Source organism: Schistocerca americana, chromosome 3 (genome assembly GCF_021461395.2).
Source record: "Schistocerca americana isolate TAMUIC-IGC-003095 chromosome 3, iqSchAmer2.1, whole genome shotgun sequence".
NCBI lineage: Eukaryota > Metazoa > Arthropoda > Insecta > Orthoptera > Acrididae > Schistocerca > Schistocerca americana.
In genome coordinates this window covers 950465853-950481237 of record NC_060121.1, presented here as the reverse complement: position 1 = coordinate 950481237, position 15385 = coordinate 950465853, and the positions used below count along the sequence as shown (strand labels likewise).

At 45.6% G+C, this 15385-nt stretch overlaps 1 protein-coding gene across 1 annotated transcript in view; it reads left to right on the top strand.

Moving 5' to 3' along the window:
- The window catches only part of LOC124606574 (neural-cadherin-like), a 189692-nt gene extending 174935 nt beyond the window's left edge, over nt 1–14757 (top strand). Inside the window, exons 9-11 of the mRNA XM_047138559.1 lie at nt 6081–6386; nt 12657–12930; nt 14591–14757. Coding sequence (XP_046994515.1) covers nt 6081–6386; nt 12657–12930; nt 14591–14757 — 747 coding nt within the window. The remainder of the gene's footprint in view (nt 1–6080; nt 6387–12656; nt 12931–14590) is intronic.
- The last annotated feature ends 628 nt before the right edge of the window (nt 14758–15385 follow it).

Sequence of the window (15385 nt, the reverse complement as noted above, 5' to 3'; positions counted from 1 at the left end):
CCCGATACGGACTTGTCTGACCAGATTACAACCTGAACTCACTGGAACGTTTTCAGCATGAATTAGAACGTAGACACTGCTCTAGATTGCTACGTTCTCTGATATCGGCTCTTCAGGAAGAAGGGCTTCCATTCCTCCACAGACGTTATCACTCCTGACTGAATGTGTCCCCAGCGGAATCCAGGCCATCATGAAGTCCATGAGTGGACACTCCCCATACTAATTTCCACTAACGGATGTCCATATGCTTTTGCTCAGATACTTTATTAGCTGTATGACTTCTGAGGTAACGGGCTCGTTGTGGCGCCCTGGAAATATTATACGTTCGGAATTGGGGCGGCTGCCGCACAGGACGCCCGGCAGTAAACACGTGGTGGCAAACGTTAGCCGGACGAAAGGGTTAGCCCCAGCGCATGGTCCAGCCGCGTGGTTGGGAATTCTGCTGTGACGAGGACGGTGCTTTGTGTCGACGAAGGAGATGTCTATGCCGAGAGTGCCAAAGATGGCGGACTTTGTGAAACCTTAATGGCAGTCATTTCACAGTTCGTATAGAAACTAATAGTAGCCAGATTAATCATGATACCTCAAAAAGAAACATGTACATTACTATTATTTGCACAACGATTCTGATGGTGTAATCAGATTTTCGATATCTTTATTAGTTTAAACTTTAGTATCTGACGGTAAATCATACAAGTAACACTCAGCAACGAATTTCCAAAATATAAACGCTTCACCCGATTTTGTCGATCGCTATGTCTTTAGAAATCTACACTCCTGGAAATTGAAATAAGAACACCGTGAATTCATTGTCCCAGGAAGGGGAAACTTTACTGACACATTCCTGCGGTCAGATACATCACATGATCACACTGACAGAAACACAGGCACATAGACACAGGCAACAGAGCATGCACATTGTCGGCACTAGTACAGTGTATATCCACTTTTCGCAGCAATGCAGGCTGCTATTCTCCCATGGAGACGATCGTAGAGATGCTGGATGTAGTCCTGAGGAACGGCTTGCCATGCCATTTTCACCTGGCGCCTCAGTTGGACCAGCGTTCGTGCTGGACGTGCAGACCGCGTGAGACGACGCTTCATCCAGTCCCAAACATGCTCAATGGGGGACAGATCCGGAGATCTTGCTGGCCAGGGTAGTTGACTTACACCTTCTAGAGCACGTTGGGTGGCACGGGATACATGCGGACGTGCATTGTCCTGTTGGAACAGCAAGTTCCCTTGCCGGTCTAGGAATGGTAGAACGATGGGTTCGATGACGGACGGTTTGGATGTACCGTGCACTATTCAGTGTCCCCTCGACGATCACCAGTGGTGTACGGCCAGTGTAGGAGATCGCTCCCCACACCATGATGCCGGGTGTTGGCCCTGTGTGCCTCGGTCGTATGCAGTCCTGATTGTGGCGCTCACCTGCACGGCGCCAAACACGCATACGACCATCATTGGCACCAAGGCAGAAGCGACTCTCATCGCTGAAGACGACACGTCTCCATTCGTCCCTCCATTCACGCCTGTCGCGACACCACTGGAGGCGGGCTGCACGATGTTGGGGCGTGAGCGGAAGACGGGACCGTAGCCCAGCTTCATGGAGACGGTTGCGAATGGTCCTCGCCGATACCCCAGGAGCAACAGTGTCCCTAATTTGCTGGGAAGTGGCGGTGCGGTCCCCTACGGCACTGCGTAGGATCCTACGGTCTTGGCGTGCATCCGTGCGTCGCTGCGGTCCGGTCCCAGGTCGACGGGCACGTGCACCTTCCGCCGACCACTGGCGACAACATCGATGTACTGTGGAGACCTCACGCCCCACGTGTTGAGCAATTCGGCGGTACGTCCACCCGGCCTCCCGCATGCCCACTATACGCCGTCGCTCAAAGTCCGTCAACTGCACATACGGTTCACGTCCACGCTGTCGCGGCATGCTACCAGTGTTAAAGACTGCGATGGAGCTCCGTATGCCACGGCAAACTGGCTGACACTGACGGTGGCGGTGCACAAATGCTGCGCAGCTAGCGCCATTAGACGGCCAACACCGCGGTTCCTGGTGTGTCCGCTGTGCCGTGCGTCTGATCATTGCTTGTACAGCCCTCTCGCAGTGTCCGGAGCAAGTATGGTGGGTCTGACACACCGGTGTCAATGTGTTCTTTTTTCCATTTCCAGGAGTGTATTAGTGTAAACCTAAATTTGTATGAATTACAGGCATGTAACTTAAATAGTACAGGAGTTATTGGAGGTCAAAGTGTCAGGCCATAAGTACTCCACAGGTACACGAAAAAACGGTAGCAGCATGCTTATAAATATATTTATTCATCTATGTCTTTGTTTAAATCCGATATATACTATTCATGCAGAAATTGGTTAAATATTTACTGTGTTTTAGATAGCACAGAGACATTAGGCTACTGGCCTACCATTTGTTGCTATTCCTTCGATATATGTTTATTTAATTTGTTTATGCATTTAATAATGTGCGTTAGAGCGTGTTTATGGTCCAGCCGTAGGAATATTTATTTAATTTCAAGTATTTAAATGTAAATCCAGTGTTTAGAATACGTTTCATTATGTTTGTGACTGTGCGTTGGCATGAAGACATGGCGCGAGCGCTCTAGCCAATCACAGCGCTCGTGAATGGAGAGACTGGATTGAAGCGAGTTTCCGGAGAGGACACGAGGTAGCTCGGAGAAGGGCGGCATTTCTGGACGGTACGCCACTGGACACGGGAGTGAGTGCTGGAGGCGATCAGGACAGAGCGGCGGGACGCACAGTCGGCGGAAAGACTTGGACAGTGTGGAGCGGTTTGCGCGTGGTCGCGGCACATAGAAATACTTCGGAGTGCCGACTTGTGCACTTGTGAGATTTCCGTGGCTTCTACGGTGAAGACGTAGTGTGCGTTTAGAAGAATATCTCGCGAGCTATGTTGTTGTTCATAACTAATTACGTGAAGTAAGACTATTGTTTCCCTGTTATTCAACTTATATTTTAATTGCTGGACCATCGACACCAATAAGTGTTTTGCAGAAATATACCGCATTCTCAAAAGTACTTCTACTATCGTACTCGTAATTTAAAGTCGTTGAGATAGGCGTTACGCAATACGGAGAGGTTTATTATCGAAATTACGAGAGAGCACATTCCGGGAAGAGATGGGCAACATATTACTACCGCCCACATATATCTCGCGTAATGATCACAACGAAAAGATCCGAGAAATTAGAGCAAATACGGATACTTACAAGCAGTCGTTCTTCCCACGCACAATTCGTGAATGGAACAGGGAAGGGGGGATCAGATAGTGGTACAATAAGTACCCTCCGCCACACACCGTAAGGTGGCTCGCGGAGTATAGATGTAGATGTAGATGTAGTACCTGCAGATTTTATTTAATTGCAATCTTTCATTTATAAATTTATATGTTACATTCATAATTCTCAATTGCCGAGTGATAGAAACCTTCGACCATACGAATCATGTGTGTATTCTTATCGTATACTGTAGACTCAGCAGTATTTGGCCTGTAATGCGGCAACTACGTACCCCAGCCCCTAGACAACGAAACCAGCCAAAACTTTTAATATTGCAACATTGATTCGGACGGTGCGTAGCTATTTGAAAGCCCGCAGACTTCAGAAGCAACTTGAACGAAAGCGGAAAAAGGGTGTTAGGCACACTAATGTTCAATACACATAATTTAATCACCACTTAGAGTCAGCACCATTACTAGAACTGTTCCCTGATGATATATTGTCTACAGGAAAGAATACGCAACAAGCTGGATACCCTGTATCATTTTTATGGGGTATTCACATAAGGTATTGCAACATATTAGAACACATAAGCCCTCGGTCACAAATATTAAGTCAAAATTGACCATGTTTCGACGCTACTATGAGTGTCGTCTTCGGAATTAAACTAACTGTTCTAAAACATATTAGGTATATAATACATTAATAAAATTAAAGTTTGTACTGACTGGAAAAAAATGTAATACTCAAAAGTCACATTTTAAAAAAATCTAAGCCGGAAAGGCGACGTCATTAATAGTTGTAAATAAGATGGCTAGCCGCTAAGGGCTGCTCGTACTTGAGTGCACAAGGGTTGCAACAAGACTGAGGTGCCCACGTTAGAAAGTGTGGGCAAGTAAACATGGTGTTGCTACGAGCGCCATCTAGTAGCCGCAGAAACAACTAGGCTACTGTACATTCAAAATTAGACACATGAAATTGTGATGCAGCTGATTCAGGCATAACGTAAGCACTAATAATAATAGGATGATGTTACATATTTATCTGCTTTAAACAGAAACACATTTTGTAACGTAAAAAAACGTCGGTTATGACATACAAGAAAACAGCAAAGATGTAACAGGAAAACAACATTTCGGTAAACTGCATGAGGAAATCTGAATCAAAGATCAAGCAATGGCTTTATACAGTCGAAAAAGTTTTTATTCCGCAGCTGCAGCTGTTCGTTGAGAACGAGGCCATCATGACGAGAGAGATGTTTGAAAATCTCCAATTCCTCTAAAACATCTAACCTACGCCCCTTCTTTTCGGTATGCAGAATATTGCTATCGCCTATGGCTTTAGGCACGTGTCCAGTAATTAAGAGATGATCGGCAAAAGATGAATTTAGGGGACTGGTGCCGTTCTTTCTCAAAAGATGTTCTTTGTGTCTGATGGTGAAAGCACATCCAGTTTGCCCTATACAATAGGAGGAGCAGGTATCAGAGATGATCTTATAAACGCCAGAACTTTTTGTAGGGGAGCGAATGGATTTCAAATTATGAATTAAGTTTCTCTTCAGATTATTGTTAGTAGAGAAGGCAACATTGCAGTTGTGGTGTCACCGCCAGACACCACACTTGCTAGGTGGTAGCTTAAATCGGCCGCGGTCCATTTAGTACATGTCGGACCCGCGTGTCGCCACTGTGTGATCGCAGACCGAGCGCCACCACAAGGCAGGTCTCGAGATACGGACTAGCACTCGCCCCAGTTGTACGGACGACATTGCTAGCGACTACACTGACGAAGCATCGCTCATTAGCCGAGCAGATAGTTTGAATAGCCTTCAGCTAAGTCCATGGCTACGACCTAGCAAGGCGCCATTAGCCTTACATAGTTTGATAGTTATCGTATGAAATGTCTCATCAAGAACGATGTATACAACAAGGATTAAAAGTTAAGTATAATAGCAGCTATGTACTTTTCTTGCTACCATTCATTACGTATCCTGTTTCAGACCTCTATCTAGCCTACGTGAGATTACGCGTGCCTTTCGGCTACTTCAGTGTGGCGTAGCTGTCTTGTTACGCCACAACAGCAGTTGTATTTGTTGCAAAGCATGCGCTGAATCTGATAGGAAATAGGTCCTATGAAAGGAATAGAAAAACGTTTTTTTGGGTTTATTTCAGTGCATGAGGTGTAGAGCGTGGTAGTTCTTGCAGGTGTCTTTTGCAGCACTTAAAAAAAAAAAAAAAAAAAAAAAAACATTCAATAATTTGCGATAGAGCCTATTGGCAGATTCCTGTAGTAAGACACTGGGCTTGTACTCTGGAGGACACCGGTTAAAATCCTCGTCAGGACATCCAGATTTAGGTTTTAGTGATATTCCTAAATCATTTAACGCGAGTGCAGGTACAGTTTCTTCCCCATCCTTTTCTAATTCTCGTCCGCAGCCCGTGGTCTCGCGGTCGCGTTCTCGCTTCCCGAGCACGGGGTCCCGGGCTCGATTCCCGGCGGGGTCAGGGATTTTCACCTGCCTCGAGATGAGTGGGTGTTTGTGCTGTCCTCATCATTTCATCATCATTCACGAAAGTGGCGAGATTGGACTGAGCAACGGTTGGGAATTTGTGCGGGCGCTGATAACCGCGCAGTTGAGCGCCCCCTAAAGCCAAAAATCATCATCATCGTTTCTAATTCGAACACGTACTCTATCTCTGAAGACTTTGACGTTTATGGGACTTTAAGCGCTAATCTTCCTTCGATCTTTCTTTTTGTGATAGATCCTTCACGATATGATTAATATATCTGAGAACTGTGCAATGTTTCTTCATTTGCTTGCAGAGAGACAACAACGCCACCGAGCCCTACCATACGGCGTACTCGTGGGTGACGGTGAAGGTGAGGGACGTGAATGACAACGTGCCGGTGTTTGCGAGGCACATGACGGAGGTCGCCGTAATGGAGGACGCCCAAGTGGGGACCAAAGTCGCCACCTTCAAAGCGACAGACCGCGACGGGGGCGGCAGCAGCAAGATATCCTACAGGATAGGCAACGACACGGACGCTGCCAGACACTTCAACATCAATGACAATGGCGAACTGCTCATTCAGAGACATCTGGACAGGGAGGAAATTCCGCGTCACAAGGTAAGCCACCTAGTCAGGATCACACAAGACAGATTCGCGCATGTGTCGAGAAATTAATAAGGAAAGTGTCTGAAAAGAGTCTGGGGTACGTAACACATGCTAGCAGCAATAGAGGTGGCACTACAGTATACCGTATCTGTACACAAGGGTGAATAAAGTGGTTCTGGATGGAGTCGCTGCACACTTGCTGCTATGGTCTAGCACTGAAGTGGCGAGTAGTTACCTGCACTGTGGTCACTTTATATGCTGTTACAAGTCGAGTTAGTGTGCTGCACTTCATGTTTATCAGCATGTTGCTGGCTGGTTCAAATGGCTCTGAGCACTATGGGACTCAACTTCTGAGGTCATCAGTCCCCTAGAACTTAGAACTACTTAAACCTAACTAACCTAAGGACATCACACACATCCATGTCCGAGGCAGGATTCGAAGCTGCGACCGTAGCGGTCTCGCGGTTCCAGACTGTAGCGCCTAGAACCGCACGGCCACACAGGGGCGGCTAGCATGTTGCTGCAGTTGGCTCTGGAGGAGGCGGTTGTCCTCGAATCGAGGTACTCACTGTACACCCTCTGCATCATGGTGGTCCGCCCCCAGTAGCTGAGTGGTCAACGTGAAAGAATGTCAATCCTAAGGGCCCAGGTTCGATTTTCGGTTGGGTCGGAGATTTTCTGTGGTGTCACCGCCAGACACCACACTTGCTAGGTGGTAGTTCTAAATGGGCCGCGGTCCATTAGTACATGTCGGACCCGCGTGTCGCCACTGTGTGATCGCAGACCGAGCGCCACCACAAGGCAGGTCTCGAGATATGGACTAGCACTCGCCCCAGTTGTACGGACGACGTAGCTAGCGATGCACACTGACGAAGCCTCGCTCATTTGCAGAGCAGATAGTTAGAATAGCCTTCAGCTAAGTCAATGGCTACGACCTAGCAAGGCGCCATTAGTAACATTGCATGTATCTAAAGAGTCTCACTTGTATCGCCACAATCTCCAGATGTACCTAAAGGATGGATTAAAGTTAAGTATTCCAGAAGCTACGTACTTTTCTTTATAGCATTCATTACGTATCCTGTTTCAGACCTCCCGCCATCCTGCTTTAGCGTAGCGCGTGCCTTTCGGCTTCCTCTCATTGTGTCTAGGCTGTCTTGTCTAGACAGAGCATTTTCTCCGCTCGGGGACAGGGTGTTGTGTTGTCCTAACCATCATCATTTCATCACCATCGACGCGATGGCGTCAAATCGAAGGACTTGCACCCGGCGAACCGTCTACCCGACGGGACGCCCTAGTCGCACGACATTTGCATCATGGTGAATGAAAAGTCCATTTCCTGCATACCCTCGGAGATGAACGCACCTCGTGCGTCGAGCACCCATGGTTTGGCTACGACCAAAATGCGCTGATATCGCTGCCTTGCCCATCTTACACTCAACTATTGTCAGTACAGGTTGTGATGTTGCAGCCACGTGACAGCCGAACTATTCCATTCGCCACTGTAATCAAAAGCCCTTTCTTTCCAATTCAATAGTTCTTTTTGACTCAGTTACTGAAAATATTGCACGCTTGCGAGGACTTTGTAAACGTCCCTGTTATTTATGGGGTCTAAACTGCAACTCCATCTTCGAGCAAGTTAAAGCCACTTACATGACAGAACAGCGGAAATAGAAAATAATTTTTTCATAATGTGGAGCCACAGTCATAATATATTTCTTTAAAGACAGAACCGTCATTAGACTGTTTTTTATTTGCAGTGTTACATTTACACGATCGTGATTTCGGCTTCAAAGTGCCATTATCAAGTGTTTTAAGTGTTATACAGCGCCTAAGATGGCATACTGTCGTATGTAAAAAACACTATTAGACACATTGTGTAAGGGTCGATATTTCTGGTAAAGCCTACTGCTTTGTTTTATCACTGAATGACAGTTGGCTAAGTCAACTGTCATGACTTGACTGTCATTCAGTCAAGATAGTATACTCAGTGATAAAACAAAGCAGGAGGCTTTACCAGAAATATCGACCCTTAGACAATGTGTCTAATAGTGTATTTTAAATACGACAGTACGTCATCTTAGGCACTGTATAACACTTAAAACACTTGATAATGGTACTTTGAAGCCGAAATCACGATCGTCTAAATGTAACCCTGCAAATAAAAAACAGTTTAATGGCGGTACTGACTTTAAAGGAAATAGAAAAGCTTAAGGGTCACCGTGGAGGAGATTGGAAGTGGAGAAGGCAGATCATCTACTGCGATCACGCCGCAGTATCCTCTGCTCTCGATTCTGTTTACTGACGTTCTGAGATCGAACGACATGTCTTGCAAACGGTATTCCTGAGGAGCAGGGCGAACAACAGTAGCCAAGACGATTGCTTCGCTGCGGACCAGCAGGCGCGCTTTCTGCCAGGACATCCTGCTACAAAGACGACATAACGTGTTTCTGAACAGTTTTCACATCTAAAGCTACACTAACAGTATGTTTTAACCCAGTGCATGACGAGTAGTCGCAGTCTGCTGGGCAGAGCATGTAATGCCAATTAGTGTTATGAATGCACTTGCGTGTGAATGCTGCACTTCAACGACCTTTTAAGAGGCCCCTTAACATTTTCTTGTTCATACAATATTTTTACTGATCGCTTTTGTCAAATATTTTATTTACCTCGATTGCATTACCCAGAAAGATAACTGAGCTAGACAATCGGCAGTGCGCGGGATTAGCCGAGCGGTCTCGGGCGCTGCAGTCATGGACTGTGCGGCTGGTCCCGGCGGAGGTTCGAGTCCTCCCTCGGGCATGGGTGTGTGTGTGTGTTTGCCTTAGGATAATTTAGGTTAAGCAGTGTGTAAGCTTAGGGACTGATGACCTTAGCAGTTAAGTCCCATAAGATTTCACACTTATTTTTTAACAATCGGCAGTGAACATATTCAAGATATAATCTAGCACTCTTGTCTGTAAATCAACAAAATAAGATATTTGTAAGTGCAAAAGACGCTGAATCAAGCTGCCGGATCTGTTGTTGCTCTACTTAGTTATCTAACTTGACATTAAAAAACTGTACACTATTGAGTGTACAGCCATTAATTTATATTTCTTCGACATAAGGATAATTTTTATTTGTTAGAAACTGTATGAGGTTTTTGTTAGATGATTTTTTGGAGTGATTCCTGCAAACCAATTGGCCTTTCCCCTTAAGTGTGCCATTGTTCAAAGAATACAGGATTCATATATACCGAGGTGACAAAAGTCAAGGGAGAGCGGTATGTACATATACAGAAGGCGGAAAATCCTAAGAAATTTTGGTCTTATGTCAAAGCGGTAGGTGGATCAAAACAAAATGTCCAGACACTCTGTGACCAAAATGGTACTGAAACAGAGGATGACAGACTAAAGGCCGAAATACTAAATGTCTTTTTCCAAAGTTGTTTCACAGAGGAAGATTGCACTGTAGTTCCTTCTCTAGATTGTCGCACAGATGACAAAATGGTAGATATCGAAATAGACGACAGAGGGATAGAGAAACAATTAAAATCGCTCAAAAGAGGAAAGGCCTCTGGACCTGATGGGATACCAATTCAATTTTACACAGAGTACGCGAAGGAACTTGCCCCCCTTCTTGCAGCGGTGTACCGTAGGTCTCTAGAAGAGCGTAGCGTTCCAAAGGATTGGAAAAGGGCACAGGTCATACCCTTTTTCAAGAAGGGACGTCGAGCAGATGTGCAGAACTATAGACCTATATCCCTAACGTCGATCAGTTGTAGAATTTTGGAACACGTATTGTGTTCGAGTATAATGACTTTTCTGGAGACTCGAAATCTACTCTGTAGGAATCAGCATGGGTTTCGAAAAAGACGGTCATGGGAAACCCAGGTCGCGCTATTCGTCCACGAGACTCAGAGGGCCATAGATACGGGTTCACAGGTAGATGCCGTGTTTCTTGACTTCCGCAAGGCGTTCGATACAGTTCCCCACAGTCGTTTAATGAACAAAGTAAGAGCATATGGACTATCAGACCAATTGTGTGATTGGGTTGAGGAGTTCCTAGATAACAGGACGCAGCATGTCATTCTCAATGGAGAGAAGTCTTCCGAAGTAAGAGTGATTTCAGGTGTGCCGCAGGGGAGTGTCATAGGACCGTTGCTATTCACAATATACATAAATGACCTTGTGGATGACATCGGAAGTTCACTGAGGCTTTTTGCGGATGATGCTGTGGTGAATCGAGAGGTTGTAACAATGGAAAATTGTACTGAAATGCAGGAGGATCTGCAGCGAATTGACGCATGGTGCAGGGAATGGCAATTGAATCTCAATGTAGACAAGTGTAATGTGCTGCGAATACACAGAAAGATAGATCCTTTATCATTTAGCTACAAAATAGCAGGTCAGCAACTGGAAGCAGTTAATACCATAAATTATCTGGGAGTACGCATTAGGAGTGATTTAAAATGGAATGATCATATAAAGTTGATCGTCGGTAAAGCGGATGCCAGACTGAGATTCATTGGAAGAATTCTAAGGAAATGCTGTCCAAAAACAAAAGAAGTAGGTTACAGTACGCTTGTTCGCCCACTGCTTGAATACTGCTCACCGGTGTGCGATCCGTACCAAATAGGGTTGATAGAAGAGAGAGAGAAGATCCAACGGAGCGCAGCGCACTTCGTTAGAGGATCATTTAGTAATCGCGAGAGCGTTACGGAGATGATAGATAAACTCCAGTGGAAGACTCTGCAGGATAGACGCTCAGTAGCTCGGTACGGGCTTTAGTCAAAGTTTCGAGAACATACCTTCACCAAAGAGTCAAGCAGTATATTGCTCCCTCCTACGTATATCTCGCGAAGAGACCATGAGGATAAAATCAGAGAGATTAGAGCCCACACAGAGGCATACCGAAAATCCTTCTTTCCACGAACAATACGAGAATGGAATAGAAGGGAGAACCGATAGAGGTACTCAAGGTACCCTCCGCCACACACCGTCGGGTGGCTTGCGGAGTATGGATGTAGATGTAGATGTAGATGTAGATCGCGTACACAAGATATAAAAGGGCAGTGCATTGGCAGAGCTGTCATTTGTACTCAGGTGAGTCATGTGAAAAGGTTTCCGACGTGATTGTGGCAGCATGACGCGAATTCACAGACTTCGAACACGGAATGGTAGTTGGAGCTAGACGTATTGGGCATTACATTTCGTAAATCGTAAGGGAATTCAATATTTCGAAATCCACGGTGTCATGAGTGTGGTGAGAATACCAAATTTTAGGCATTACCTCTCACCACGGACAACGCAGTGGCCGATGGTCTTCACTTAACGACCGAGAGCAGTAGCGTTTGCGTAGAGTTGGCAGTGATAACAGACAAGCAACACTACGTGATATGAACGCAGAAATCAGTGTGGGGCGTACAATGAACGAATCCGTTAGAGCAGTGTGGTGAAATTTGGTGTTAATGGGCTACGGCAGCATACGACCGATGTGAGTGCCTTTACTAACAGCACGATGTCGCCTGCAGCGCCTCTCCCGGGCTCGTGATCATACTGGTTGGACCCTAGACGATTGGAAAACCGTGGCCTGGTCAGATGATCCCTGATTTCAGCTTGTAATGGCTGATAGTAGGGTCCGAGTGTGGCGCTGACCCCGCGAAGCTATGGACACAAGTTGTCAACAAAGCACTGTGCAAGCTGGTGGTGGCTTTATAGTGCAGTGAGCCGTGTTTACACGGAATCGACTGGATCCCTTGATCCAGCTACATCGATTTTTGACTGGAAATGGTTATATTCGGCCACTTGGAGACCATTTTCAGCCATTCACGGACTTCCTAACAACAATTAATTTTTATGGACGACATTGCCCTATGTCATTGGGCCGCAATTGTTGTGATTTGTCTGAATAACATCCTGGACAATTCGGGCGAATGATTTGGCCACACAGGTCGCCCGACATGAATCCAATCGAACATTTATTTGTCGTAATTGAGAGGTCGGTTCGTGCAAAACATCATGCACCGGCAACACTTTCGCAGTTTTGGACGGCTATAGAGGGGACATGGCTCAACATTTCTGCAGGAGACTTCCAACGACTCGTTGAATCCATACCACGTAGAGTTGCTACACTACGATGGGAAAAAGGAGGTCCGACATGATACTAGGAGATATCCCATGACTTTTCTCACCTCAGTGTACCATTCAAGTACTTAAGTTATCAGTTCGCATTAGGCTGAAAGTAAAATGTTTTAGTTGTGTGTGACTATTCTCAGATACATTCTCTTTCGCAACATTTCAGGTGCACATATTGGCAGTTGATGATGGATCGCCTCCAAAGACCTCTACGGCCACAATAACAGTCTTTGTCCAAGATGTCAACGACAATGCTCCACAGCTGCTCCGCAATTATCAGCCGGTTATTCCAGAAAACACACCACCCTCAGAGATTATAGAAGTATTTGCAACTGATGCAGATGATTATTCCAGGCATAATGGACCTCCGTTCTTGTTCAGAATGGATCCAACTGCTGATGACAACACAAAATCCTCATTTAGAATAGATTTTAAGAAAAGTAAGTTTAGACGCAAAAATTCATTCGTGACATAGTCTAAATTTGTCTGATTTTCTTGGGATTAACCATCTGCAGCTACATGTTCCCAGGGCATTCTCAGTGAGAGAAAGGGGAAAAAATCTTAGCAAACTGAATTCTGATCCTCTATATCGAACTGAGAGATGTATCTATTCAGTTTCACTTTGAAGAAAGCCAGAACCATGTGAAGGATATTTCCTTATTACAAGCGTATCCAGGACCATTTTTCATTAAATCTCAAAACTATTCCCTCCTTCTATGAGAAACTAACGTGAGTTACCCCCTACCCCCACAACTCAGCTCCGTTATGGGGTATGCTCTTGACATGTTCACGCGCATGAAGGTAGCGATTTTACGAACGCACCGGCAATTTTATTTGCTGCTGTTGGTGTGGTCATTGCACGTCCTAATTACCTGTTGGGCTGACTCGTCGTCGACACAGGGGTCGGTCGTGCACCGTCTCTTTACAGCTCAAATGTTTAGTACAGAAATATTCCACAAACCCTTCTTTAGTACAACGGTTACCCAGAAAGTAATGCATCGCTTTTTTTTTTTTCTCTCAGCCAAAAACAATGCTACGAATGCGAAACGTTACGCACGAATTATTTGAAGTCTCCTGAGTGAGCGCACCAAGTTTCCGTCAATTCCGACAGATAGCGTTGCTGCAGGACAATTTCAAAATGGCGTCTGTGGGTGATGTACGTTACAAGCAACGTGTCGTCATTGAATTTCTCATTTCTGAGAAAGAAACTGTGGGGAATATTCACAAACCCTTGTGCAAAATCTATGGAGCATCTGCTGTCGACAGAATTACAGCTAGTTGCCTGGCATGGAGGATGAGGTCATCAGAAGGCGGTTCGGCGGAGCTCTACGATTTGCAGTGATTGGGGAGACCATCCACGGCTGTCACACCTGATTTGTTGCAGCGAGCCCCCTCGGACTTCCACTCGTTTGGGCCATTAAAGGATGCCTTCGTGGAAGACTTTTGAGGACGATGAGGAGGTGATTGACACAGTGAAGCGCTGGCTCTGCCAGCAGGACCAAGATTGGTACCAACTGGCCATACACACCCTTGTTTTGCGTTGTAAGAATGCCATACAACGGGATGGAGATTACATGGGAAAAACAGAGTGTGTTGACACCATTCTTTTGTCTGTGTAATTCTCATTATGTTCAACAAATAACTATTGAAGGAGAAAATGCGGTGCATTACTTTCTGGGCAATCCTCATAGGTAAGCAAATCATCAAAATATAAGTTTATAAATAAATAAGAAAATGACTAGTAAATACTGTAGGATTAATGTGTAGGCTAAACCTGATGTTTAAAGTTCAAACAGTCCAAACTTCTCAGTCATGACGTAAACTCAAATTCGTTACTCTCAACAACAGCAGTAAAACACATCGAACACGTTCATCACACACGCACGTCGATCTCAAATGCAGCAAACAGTTACAGTTTACAGCTATCTCAGATCACGTAAATCATATTAAAGTTAGGGTATTCATGGAATACAATCACCAAGAAGACAGCCAAATACTCCAAGTCCCTTAAAACATTAAATCTGTGACTTGAGCACACAAAGGTTATTCTAAGTACATCTAGCTCGTTCATGGCTCTTGAGTGCACCGCCTCTCGAACAGGACCTTCTTCAGAGAACGCCTCACCTGCACACTTCACGCATGCCATGGGGAAGGAGCAACGCCATGCTGCATGCCCCACCCTTTGGCTGTGGAAGCAATTCGGCGAGACCTTCTTGTGCTTCAATGGCTCGACAGTGACGGCTGTGTTTGCCACCTGCATGGCCTAGAAGAGCGTTTGGCTCTCCACATTATCTGGAGCGAAATGAGAAGAGATTATGACTCACTCTGTGTGGCTTTAGAGACTTGATTTGCGCCAGTATGCACACATCCACCCCAGGTTCCTCAATCTCTTCTTTTATGTAACCAGTGTCCGCACATCATGGGAAGCCCTTGAACATTGCTTTGATCAGTTTCTCCAGGATTTTGGTCTAAGTTTAGAATGGTAGAGAGAGTGCCGCCATCTCAATTGTCGCCTGCCAGGAGTTGTCAAAAGTTTGTGAGCTGATCTCACACGAGGTCTGCAACTGCAGATCTCATTGTGTAGACTGCTGCCATCTACTGGTCGAGATGCTGCAGGAATCCTTTATAGTCCATTTTTAATTTCCATGATGACCAGAGGTGGCCTGTGGTCCAGTGGTTTGAGATCAGTCACTGATCAGCACAGGCTGGCTTCTTCTGTGTTGGAACGAGTTGCAGCTGGTGGAGAGTCTGACCTCTGATCCTCCACCAATTTTTGGAATCATCTGGCACTGGTGATTGTAGTTCCCATGGCAGGGTTTGCAGGGCAATCTATGTGTTTGGACGCCATAGGTGCCCAAGAACTGCACACAGTGCTGTTCTACAGTCTTCTTCTTC